Raw genomic sequence first — 11,617 nt, forward strand, 5'->3', positions numbered from 1 at the left:
GCTGTGTTTGTCCTGAGGTCTAAGTTTTCTGATCTGATGGGAGTTGAAGCAAGGTAGGACAAGAAAATTATTGGATGGTCCAGATAAAGAAGAAATATGCTAGGAAGCTGGTCTGCACTTTTTGACCCAAGCAGTTTCCTCTTTATTTATAAGGGAACAGAATAGGACAGTAAAATGTGCTCATTTCAATCAAAAGAATTAATGGGCAATGAACTATACTCAAGAAATACACGAGGAAAAGAAGTTGTATGAGAAATATGTAATTTACAATGAGAGGGGAATCTAAAATGCCAAGAACGTCAATAACCTTAACCAAAATATTCAAGAGAAGTTCAGTAAAATTAGTTCAGTAAAATTCTTAATATAAAGATGGCTGTTGGGAAAGCGTAGACAAGGCACACTTGGGAAAGACAGAATCATAGAATCGTTTGAGTTGGAAGGGACCCTTAAAGGCCATCTGGTCCAACTCCCCTGCAATGAACAGGGACACCTACAGCTCCATCAGGTGCTCAGAGCCCCGTCCAGCCTGACCTTGGGTGCCTCCAGGGATGGGGCATCCACCACCTCTATGGGCAGCCTGTGCCACTGCCTCACCACTCTTATTATAAAAAACTTCTTCCTCATGGTCAGTCTAAACTTCTTCAGTTCTAGTTTGAAACGATGTCCCCCTGATCTGTCACAGAAGATCTCATTAAAGAGTCTGCTCCCTTCCTTCTTACAGCCCCCTTTAGATACTGAAAGGCCGCTCTCAGGTCACCTCACAGCCTTCTCTTCTCCGTGCTGAACAGCCCCAGTTCTCTCAGCCTGTCCTTGTAGGAGAGGTGTTCCATCCCTGGGATCATTTTGGTGGCCCTTTTCTGGACACACTCCAACAGGTCCACGTCCCTCCTGCACTGAGGACTCCACATCTGGATGCAGTGCTCCAGGTGAGGTCTCGCAGCGCAGAGCAGAGGGTGGGATCACTCCCTCACCATGCTGGCTGTGCCGCTATGGATGCAGCCCAGCATAGGGTTGGCTTTCTGTGCTGCGAGGGCACGCTGCTGGCTCACGTCCAGCTTGCCACCTGCCGGTACCCTCAGGTCCTTTTCAGCAGGGCTGCACTCCATCCTTACGGCTCCAACTCGCACCGATAGCAGGGACTGCAGTAACCCAGGTTCAAGACTTGGCTTTGTTCAAGCTCATGAGGTTGTCCTGAGCCCACAGCTGGAGCCCGTCCCAGGTCTCTCTGAAAGGCATCCCGAGACATAAAAGCCCAAGTGCTGGGACATCTCGAGTACGGTTTGCGTATCCGAGCGAGGGATTAAAGTGCCACCGCTGTGCCGGCAGGCTGCGAGGCGAGCGGGCAGCCCTCATCCCGTCGCTCTCCTCCAGCGCTGCCCGCCCCGAGCGGCAGAGCGAGGAGGAGGGGCGTGCGGCGGCGCGGCCGGGAATGGCGGCCCTCGGTGCCGTCCGCCGCCGCGCTGAGGTGAGAGCGACCGGCACGGGAAGGGGCAGGGCTCGATACGAGCGGCCCGCGGGCGGGGGCCGCGCTGTCGGGCGGTCGCGGCCGCCCGCTCCCCGCCTCCCCCGGTCCGGCGGCGGCCGCCGCCCCCTCTTCTGCCCGGGCAGCTCGGGTAGCGCCGGCCCCGCCGCGCCCGAACCGCGACCATTTTCTGCGGCGTCGCTGCCATTTCGCGCAGGGGGGGCGCGGCGCCTGGCTGGGGGCCGCCGGGCGGGACCCGGCCCGGGAGGGTGAGTGGCGGCGGGGCAGCCTTTGTGTGCGGCTGCGGCGCGGCCGTCGGCGCTGTTCTGAGCCCGGTGCTTCGGGAAGGGGCGATCCTCGTTAGCTTGTTTCTCTCCTTCCCCCGTAAGCCTCGTTTTGTGCTTGTCGTTTTCTTTTCCCAGGCCTTTCCGGCTTTCTGGAAGCCGTACGCGTTGGATCTTTCTGATGCTCCTCAGAAGTAAAACCACCTTTGGCGGTGAAATAATCGGTTCCAAGCGTGGCCGCTTTCCGCAGCTCCCTGCTGTCTGAGCAGCCGCTGGACCGGAGGGCAGTTGTGTGCTGTATGTTCGTGCTGGTGCTTGGGCGGGTTGTGCTTCTCCCCAGTGAGGTGCTGGAAGGAGAAGCTCCCATCTCCTATCCTGCCTTTATCTCCAGGCCCAGTGTTTTGGGTGGCTTGGACACAGGGACCCGAGGAAGACCAGGCTGGTCACTCGCAACTCGAGGAGATGAGGAGTGGGGGGCCGTGTAGAGGGAGAGGGATGAGAGCCCTCCTGGCTAGTTCAGCTCCTTGGGGAAGCACGGCCTGTTAAGTTTCATTTACAGTGCTTGGATGTCATTGTGGGAAGCTTGCAACTCAAGAGCTCTCTTTCTGTTTCGCTTGAAGCTTGGTAATTCTGTTTTGCTTTCTGCTAGCTGACAGACCCAAGTTCTGTGCTGAGGCACATGCCAGATGAATTTGTCTTTGGAGTTCAGTAAAAAGCTACAGTGTAGCTTGTTTTTGCCTCTGTGGTTTGATTTGTTCTGCCATTCTGGGTGATGAAACTCTGCAGGTTGGTCTTTCTAGTGGGGGACATCTTCAGTGGCTGTCCCCAGAGAGTTTGTGTAGTTCAGGTGAAGGAATAAACCTCAGTGCCTTTTGGTCTGTGCACCACAGGTGGTGAATTTTGGGCCATTCGCACTCAAATCAGAAGTTACACAGAGTACACCTCAATGGAGAAGTGGAGGAGTTAGAATATCCCAAGCTGGAAGGAACCCGTAAGGATAACTGAGTCCCATCAAGTTGCTAGGCTTTGACATGTAATCACACCAATACTGACCTTCCCTGTTTCAGAGGGATGTTTTAGTCCACAGGCAGCTTCCTCTGTGAAATTAACCTCCTGAAGAAGGCAGGTCAGCTGTCCCAACCAGTCTTACAAGTTTTCAGTATATTTGGTTTGGTGTGACTACTGTTCTAGTAAGAGAGGGGGAAAACTAAAAGCTTATAGATTTGCCCGTTTCTTTTTTTAAAATCCTAAGCTTGTAATGCTGTCATACAATGGTTTTGAAATTAGGTTGCATTTATAAAGCGTAGTTTTTTTCATTGGATAAGTGGTCCTGGAATGCACCAAGATGGATCACAAAACATTTTTGCATATGCTTTTGTATTTTTTAGGAGCATGAAAGCCTTCAGTGTTTGCCCTAAAGTTTTGATAGAATGTGTAGTGTTTTCTGCAGTGCTTTGCATTACTTGTGGCCTGCTGTTTCTTTTCCAGTTCCCTAACTAAGAAACAAAATCCTTCCTGGTAAAGGAGGTGGACCAGAATAAATATTTTCTGCATGGTGAATTTCCAGTTATTAAAGGTGTAGAACTGTCATTTTAACTGCAAAATTGATGTGTGCTGCCACTATGGCTAAAATGAATGAAGGCTGGAAAGAGAATCATTCCTAAGGAGGAGTACTTGGGAGCTTAGGAGCAAGATCACCCTCTTCCCTTCATCCCATTCTTTCTACCATTACAAAGAGAATGCAAGAGAGAAACTTTGCTTGTACCAGCATTGAGAGGTGTTTCAAAATTGCTTTCTTTTTACAGAAAATGAAGTTTCTGAATGAGATCTGTGGCCTTAAAGGAAACCTTAGGTGGCAAATGGAGTAATTAGACCATTTCTCCAGCATTTGTCCCTACCTCTAACAGGTGCATTCTACCTGATGACCTTGGTCCTCAGGGTGAGTAGAAAAGTTGGCAGCTCTTTCAAACTCCTTTATCCAAGCAAACATGGGGAATTCCCCTCTTCCTTGTTGCTGGAGAAGCATGGAAACTGTGAGGTCTCACTGTCTAGTTGTGAAGGAAACTCAGGACTGGCCTTGCCATTCTTCCCTGTGCTCTGCTAGGATCAGTGGTATTTTATTAGTCTTGTCCTATGCAGCATGTATCTTTCCTTGTAGCTCTTCTCTTGGTTCTCTTTCTTTGCCATTTTATATTTCTTAGAGGGGACAGGAACCATAGCAATAACATCAGAACTAGATAAAAGAGCTCATTCATTCATGCTTTGCTTGTTACAGGACTACTTTGATGCTCTTCTTGTGATACATCTTTTAATTTATAAAAGGCATTTTATTACATACTTTAAAACATAACATGGATTGAGTTTATCCAAGAGAAGCATCTTTTTAATTATAGCTCAAATCTAAGTGTGTAAGAGTTTTGGCTAATACAAGCTGGTGTCCTGTTTGGTGTTTATTAGTGATTTGTGTTCTTAGAGCCTGCTCTGATGACAGGATGTCTGAGAACTTGGCTTAGAGGCATTGGGAAGATGGAGGAATGCATCCCTCCACTGAGACTTTACCACACTGAGGAGTGTGGTAAATCCTTTTCCTATAGGTCCTGTCCACAAGAAGAAACTACTGAGGCATTAGTGCTGTGAGAATTGGAAATAGAGGTGGTGGATGAGTAAAAGTAGTTAACAGTTTTATTTTGCTCTGAATTATCAAAAATTATGGGCAGCTGTTCTTTGAAATATGCTGGCTGTGTGCTGAACAGCTCAACAATAACACATTCACTTGGTTATTTACAAATGTGGTGGGAGCAGGAAAATCTCCTTAAGTTTTTATCTGTTATTTTTCTGCATACTGCATCAGTGCAGGAAGATACAAGCCTTGAATTATTAGCACATGAGCTATTTTCATTTGACGTGGAAAGCCTCGCTTGGCAAGCCCTTTTCCAGCATTTTTATTTGAGAGTGAGAAAATGGTTCTGCCTGGACCCCGGGCCGTTCCTGTGCCTGCCATCTGGTGGCCAGATTCCACAGCTAACTTGATCCCTTTGGGGAAGATCTGATTCTGGCCTGGGTTGTCACAGCCCATCTGGGGCTCTGCCTTTCGGATCCTTGAGAAAAAAAATAGATCCTCAAATGGAGATCAGCTTTTGTGTGTTTCCCAGAGAGGAGAAGCACATTCTTTTCTGTTACCATCTTTGTTCTCTTTCCTAGGACATGATGGAGCTCCTTGAAGAAGATCTCACCTGTCCCATTTGCTGTAGCCTGTTTGATGATCCTCGTGTCCTGCCCTGCTCACACAACTTCTGCAGAAAGTGTCTGGAGGGAATACTGGATGGAAATGTGCGGAACGTGCTGTGGAGGCCATCCCCTTTCAAGTGTCCCACGTGCAGGAAGGAAACTCCTGTTACTGGAGTCAACAGCTTACAGGTCAACTATTCCCTGAAGGGAATCGTGGAGAAGTACAACAAAATCAAAATAACTCCAAAAATGCCCGTGTGCAAAGTGCACAGCGGGCAACCCCTGAACATTTTTTGCCGGACAGACATGCAGCTGATCTGTGGGGTTTGTGCCACCCGTGGTGACCATACAAAGCACGTGTTCTGTTCTATCGAGGAAGCTTATTCCCAGGAGAAGCGGGCTTTTGAAACCCTGTTTCAGGGCTTTGAAACGTGGCGTTGTGGAGATGCGCTCTCTCGGCTGGATACCTTGGAAACCAGTAAGCGGAAAGCTCTGCAGATGCTGACCAAGGATTCTGACAAGGTGAAAGAATTCTTTGATAAACTGCAGCACACGCTGGAGCAGAAGCGAAACGAGATTCTCTCTGACTTTGAGACCATGAAGCTTGCAGTGATGCAGGCCTACGATCCAGAGATCAATAAACTGAACTCGATTCTGCAGGAGCAGCGGATGGCTTTTAACATTGCAGAGGCCTTCAAAGACGTGTCTGAACCCATTGTATTTCTGCAACAGATGCAGGAGTTCAGGGAAAAAATCAAGGTGCTCAGAGAAACCCCTTTACCTTGTTCCAATGTGGACATCACCCCTACAATGAAGAGCTTTGATACCAGCCAGTGGAATGGAATCAAATTGGTTGATGTGGACAAACTTTCTTTACCTCAGGAAAACAACAGTCTGAAATTGAAGATTCCCTCAGTCTTTTCACGCAGATTTATAGTAGCCTCTCTCATTTGCTTGCTTATTCTTGCAGTCACCAGAATGTCTTTTGTGGAGTCTGTGGTTGACAACTTCCAGTGCTGGAAATCTCAGTTCTTTACCATTAGCTTGTCTTATCTGGCAGATACGGTGGAGATAGCTGATCATGCAGTCTTTTACTGGGAACAGATGACTGATGGAGCTTCGCTTCTGAGCGAGAAGTGTAAAAACTATACGTTGGTTGTACTGGATAATGTTGCACAGTTTGTGTGCAAGTACAAACTGTTGTGAAGTCCCTACTGAAATGTAAGAAGTAAAAGAGATTTGATGGAAAAAAAAAAAGTGTAGAACATTGTAAAATTATTATTTTTTAAAGACTCTCATTGTAAGCAATCAGAGATTTGAAATGTTTTCAGAATGTCTGTAATGTTCACGTAGTTGGAGCACTACTAAACTGAAGGTGAAACAGCTCTGAAAAACACGTTCCTGGACTTCTGTTGTGGTGGTGATTATGGAATATTCATTTAAAATCATTTTCCTTACTGAAATTTAGGGCCTGTGTACTTACTATAATGACAAAATGCTTGTGGAGTAAGAAATTGTATACTCTTTGATAGAAAGCACTCCTAAAGGGCATAGTTGATTTTTTTTTTTTTTTCTTAATTTGGAGGTGATTTGGAAACAAATAGGAGAGCTGTGATTGAGAAGAGTGTTGTACTGAAGGGTTTAAGCTTGCCCTTCTACTGCAAAACACAGTGCAGAGTTCAGTCTGGAATCCCTTTCTACCTGAGGGTGGTTCTACCTGTATTCCCTGAAAAATAAATGTATGTGTATACGTAGATTAATATATATACATGTATGTATATGTGTTTTTATATATTTTTGTAAAACCACGAGTTGAATTTTCCTGTGTGTTCTGATTACTGTAGGTACTGCTTATTGTTTACATGTTCTATACTACAAAAACAAATTCAGGGTAAACACCTCAAATAAATTCTAGAGGTAAAGAGAAATCAACTGATGTTGATAAGAGAACAAGCCGCAAGGTACTCTATTCTTTGCAGTTTACTTCTCCAGCATGACATCACTGGGTTGTCTTGATTTGTCCATGTTTCTTTGAAGCCACGCTTCCTTAAGATGTGGCTCTGATGCTGACAGTCAGTGTGGTGAGAAGGCAGCTTGTGTTGTAGGCCTGCAAAGGTTGCAGGTGGAGCAGTTTCTCTCCATCCGTGTCGATCCAGATTGTAATTCTGAGAGCCAGGAAAAAAGATGGGATGATTTGCTTGGAATGGTGTGTAAGGCCTTGGGAATAAGGATGTTGTTGGTGTTTTAACATTGAAGATATAGATACGATCTTTTAATGTACTGGGAATTGAGTTTTCTAGGGTATTGGCTTGCTTGTAGGATAACAGTGGCTTTAAGTGAACTGTAAGCTTGAGTTTGCTGAAGTGCCCTTCTTTAAGAGCATATGATCCTGAAATATGTGGCCTGAAGTACATCTCCCTTTTTCTTACGGTAGTCCTATGAACAGCAATATATAGAATAAAAGCATTCTGTCCACGTTTCCAGGAAACAAAAGAAATGGGTGCCATACTTCGGGGATGTTCCTCGGCCTCTATCGTGATTTATTATGTTGTGATGATCAGTGTGCTGTCTTCCAGTAGTCCTTACAAGCTTCAGTTCCAAGAACCAAAGTTTCCAAGCAACCAAACCCTGCAAACAAAAGTATTGTATTTACATCTTTGTTACCTGGGAGTGCTGCTGCTGCCCCACACGTTGCTGCAGATGGCCTGTGGGTTAGCAGAGATCAAGTCACGGACATACAGAGCGGAGCTGAGGTAGCGATGAGCGGTCGAGAGGTGGTTGCTCTGAGTGTGGGAGGTGTGAGATTTGTAACCCGGCCCTGCACCTTGCTGCAGTTCCCCGAGTCCAGGTTAGCACGCATGTTGGGTGGTGACGACCCGGAGTTTAAACTGGTAAATGGAGAGTTTTTTGTGGACAGAGACGGCGCTTTGTTCAGTTACATCATGGACTTCTTGAGGACTCTTCAGGTCTCCCTGCCTCCTGATTTTTCAGACTTCCAGAGGCTGCGCAGAGAAGCGGAATTCTATGAGCTGTACCCTCTGGCTGAGCTCCTGGGCAAGGAACACCTCCTGAAGCCGAGGCTGGAGATCTTGGAGGTGCGTTTTTTCCTCCAGGAGATGCAGGCCTTTTTCCGGATCTTCGGTTCCTGCAGTAGCACCGTGGAGACACTGGCTGAGCAGATCACTGTGCTTACGGGGCAGCTGCCAGGGCAGGGCTGGAGCAGTCCTTTTCCTTCTCAGAAACCACTAATTCCACTTCCTTTGGAAAGACCTTCTCATCACGACATGGTTTTTCAGTGTGGAACCGACTGCTCTGCTGGTGACCGGTTTGTGGCCAGGTACTCTCCAGAATGTGACTTGTCATGATAGAAACAGCTTCCTGGCTTCTGTTTCATGGAGTGCACTCCGCACACTTAGCAAGCTCATTGAGAAGAAACTGTTGGACAATTGTCAGAGGAAAAAAATGTTTCCTTCTTTCTGCTAGCTTAGTGTTATGTTTTCCAGCTCTGAAGTACCCTGTTTGATTTCTATCATGTTCTTAAAAATGTTCCTGACTGTCTGAAATACTGTTCTTGATGTTCATTTTTGTGTTTGGTTGGGTCTCTCTTCTGTGCTCTCTCTGCAAGGCTTTAGAATTTCATAGCATCAGTGACCTCGTAGAAAACTCGAAAAATGAAATGAAATGAGGCAAAGAAAGCAAAATAAATAAGCAGTGAGGTATAAAATCCACTAGCTTACAGGCCTGTAGACATTCATATTGAAAAGAGGAAAAAAAGGGTGGTTAAACAGGGTCAAAAGCACCAGAGGAACTGAGATGGCAGTTCAGGGACCGGAGAGCTTTTGTAGAGCCTTTTTATTCCATGAAGAAGGGGTATATTATTAACTATGGGTTACACAGTGGGTTTTCTCAGAGCCAAGTTTGTTTAATTAAGATCTCTGTAAATCAATGATTTTTGTGATAGCAGTATCATATTCCAATAGCAACTTATATTTTTAAAACAAGCTCTTGCTGGATGTCTCTATTGTATGGGGACACATTCTTACTGTATAAGAAAATGTAACCTCATTTGTCCTCTGTGGCAGCTAGAACATCTGGAACTTCATGGAAATTTCATTGAAATAGTTCCAAAAGGGTTATTCTCTCCGAATATTTGAATTAACACAGCAGTCCTTTGATTGTGTCTTAAAAAAATCAATAGAGCCTATCTTCCTTTTAGCTCTCTTCAGCTAAGCAAGCACAGGGGAGAGAGAACTACTTTGCATTTGTGAAGCAACATCTATTTATATGGCAAACCTCAGTTTTATCTATTTTTAATTATTTTACTGGACTGACAGTTGGCTGAGCACGTTATGGCTGCTTAAGTGGAATATTCCTGATTCTTTCCTTTTTTAATTCTGACTTGGTAGGACTTTTCCTTTGCATATCAGTAGAAGAGCATCCCCTGATGCTGAACCCCCCTGAAACAAGGCAGCTTTGGCTCCGTAGCCTGCTGAATTTCTCTTGACTCGGTCTTTGTGCTGGCGTCTTTCTTGTGTGCTTTCCATAAATGTTTGGTGTATTTCCCTGTGAACTGTGGAACAGTTTCAGTCCTCAGCTTATGTATTTTGTAACAGTACTTTTATTTGACTTCTGTTCCTTCAATTGGATAGATTCTTACACTGTACTTGATACCAAGTAAAATCTTGAGGTGATGTGAAAATGATTTTCTTATTTGTTACCACCAGAGCTGCTGACAGGGTGACTGCAATAAATGTCACTGTTTCCAGAGAGATCCTGTGTGGTGGGAAGTGGTGCTGTTGGGATGTGCATTGCCTTGCTGTCCTTTCCATCATCTCTTACCTGGGAAGTTGTCACAGATTACACAGAGCATGTTGTCCACCTCTCTTGCACTGAATGCAATGAATTCAGGGTTCTCTGCTGGTTTAAGTAAATTTTGTTGGGGGGGTGAAGGAAAAGGGTTTATTGCTCAGTCTGTAAACAGCAAGCTGAGGAATGCTGCTCTTACAAAGAGGGAAGGAGTGAAGTTGTCCTCAAAGGGGGGAAGAGATCCAGCATGTTGGCTGTAGGTCTGTGCAGCCAACTGCTGGCATGCTCCATCTGAGCACTTGATTTTGTTCTATTTTTTTTGTTGTTTGATTACATCCTTCAAGAAAAGTATTACAAGTGTTCTGTAACTGCTTTTTTTTTTTCTTATTTCAGGTATGTTTCCATAAAACCTGACAACAGAATGCTGATAAATGGTACTAACGTGCTAGGCCTGCTGATTGACACGTTGCTCAAAGATGGATTTCACCTCATAAGCACCAGGACAGTTTCCAGTGACGAAAAAGTGGAATGCTACAGTTTTGAAAGGACACAGAGGCCTGCAAGCCTTAGCATTGCTGCAAACCAACACCCGGAGAGCTCTGGGATGGTGCAGGCAAGGAAAAGCCGAGTGCAGAAGGGGAAATAAGGCATTTTGCTATACTCCTGTGAAGGTGGAAGAGGTGTGTGTCAGCACCAGTGGCCTTTTTTTTTTTTTTCGTTTGTTTGCTCATTTGAAACTGCAGCTATTGAGGGAAATAACAAACAAACAACTTGTTATAAAAGGAGGCGGAAAAAAAAATGCTTTCCTGCCTTTCCCTGCTCCACCCTCTTTAATTCTAAATAAAAGAACCGCAGATTCAATGCTGTTTTTGTGGACCAGATTGCAGTACTTTCAAGGGCAGTTTTTGTTTTTCTCTGTGGCTAAAACTTCTGTGACTCACAGAAAATCAGTCACTCCTTCTAGAAAATTATTCCTATGTTCTGTGCTCTTCAAATACGATCACATGCAAAGGAGTAGCAATTTGACAACTCTCACTGAAGCAGTGTGGAGAAGTGGCTGGAGGAGGAATGTCAACCTAAAAGACTGGAGGTTGTTTCTGCTTTGGAAACACACACCAATTCCTGCAATGGCAAGGTCACAAGTTATGTTGCTGTGGGCCTGGAGACACGAGAGCATGGCTTTGTGAAGCCACTGCTGGCGTTCATGAAATAATAATGTCTCACTGTCTCTTGCAAAATACTCTTCTGTCCTCTCCCCACACTCTGAAGACGCTGAGCTGCTCATTAGTGCTGAGAATTAAATGATAAAGGTCCTCAGAAAATACTTGAGATACGAACAAAGAGACAGTCAGTTCTTAGAGCCTTAACTGTAAGAACAAAAATGTGATGAATAGTCCTTCAGATGGAAGAATTGGTGAAATTTTAAACAAAATAGTACAAGGCATCTCTTAGTGCTTGTTAAATGAAAAGATATTTAGGAAGGTCACTTTGGGAATGTTAACCCTGTACGATGGTTTGTAAAGGTGCCAGAATTAGCTCAGGTATGGGAGAGATGGGAGAGCTGAGTTAATAAGGCTTTATAGATGATGAAACTTTTGTCCTGCCTAACAGGCAAATCATGGCAGTGTCAAGGATTCATTATTTGAATCTAATTTTGTTTCTTGTTGAGAAAACACCATCTTTCCAACGCTACATCAGCCTGTCTGACTGATTAATTAGATCTAGCTTTCCTTTAGCTTTAAAGTGTGAATTTCTTTACAGCATGTAGGAATGCTGATGGCTGGTGGGGATCAGTCTTCTGTTTCATGTTTGTAGGGTTTGCAATGAAACGGATCAT

General features: G+C 45.1%; 2 protein-coding genes across 9 annotated transcripts; both read left to right on the forward strand.

Annotated features, from left to right (window-relative positions):
- Positions 1-1,328: 1,328 nt before the first annotated feature.
- Positions 1,329-6,190, forward strand: TRIM13 (tripartite motif containing 13). 8 transcript variants are annotated; one of them, XM_090132095.1, is made up of 4 exons: positions 1,383-1,465; positions 1,885-2,043; positions 3,552-3,685; positions 4,948-6,190. In XM_090132095.1, exons 3-4 carry the CDS (start codon positions 3,668-3,670, stop codon positions 6,178-6,180), a joined length of 1,251 nt encoding a protein of 416 aa, XP_089988221.1. In that variant the 5' UTR covers positions 1,383-1,465; positions 1,885-2,043; positions 3,552-3,667; the 3' UTR covers positions 6,181-6,190. The 8 variants fall into 8 exon arrangements, with proteins under 8 accessions (XP_031471566.1, XP_089988221.1, XP_089988228.1 ...); XM_090132098.1 differs by lacking the exon at positions 1,383-1,465 and adding an exon at positions 1,606-1,731; XM_090132102.1 differs by lacking the exon at positions 1,885-2,043.
- A 1,543-nt stretch (positions 6,191-7,733) lies between these two features.
- On the forward strand, positions 7,734-11,556 carry KCNRG (potassium channel regulator). The gene is made up of 2 exons (XM_031615708.2): positions 7,734-8,311; positions 10,174-11,556. The coding sequence occupies exons 1-2, from the start codon at positions 7,734-7,736 to the stop codon at positions 10,424-10,426; spliced, it is 831 nt and encodes a 276-aa protein (XP_031471568.1). The 3' UTR covers positions 10,427-11,556.
- Positions 11,557-11,617: the final 61 nt, after the last annotated feature.

The sequence above is a fragment of the Phasianus colchicus genome, chromosome 1, assembly GCF_987193195.1.
Source record: "Phasianus colchicus chromosome 1, bPhaCol1.hap1.1, whole genome shotgun sequence".
Lineage (NCBI taxonomy): Eukaryota > Metazoa > Chordata > Aves > Galliformes > Phasianidae > Phasianus > Phasianus colchicus.

Excerpts from the sequence above, each read along its gene's own strand:
- TRIM13 (XM_031615706.2), top strand. The coding sequence starts at position 1,430 with ATGGCGGCCCTCGGTGCCGTCCGCCGCCGCGCTGAG. Across the intron at positions 1,466-4,947 it reads CCGTCCGCCGCCGCGCTGAG|GACATGATGGAGCTCCTTGA; the intron begins GTGAGAGCGACC and ends TCTCTTTCCTAG.
- KCNRG (XM_031615708.2), top strand. The coding sequence starts at position 7,734 with ATGAGCGGTCGAGAGGTGGTTGCTCTGAGTGTGGGAGGTGTGAGATTT. Across the intron at positions 8,312-10,173 it reads GGTGACCGGTTTGTGGCCAG|GTATGTTTCCATAAAACCTG; the intron begins GTACTCTCCAGA and ends TTCTTATTTCAG.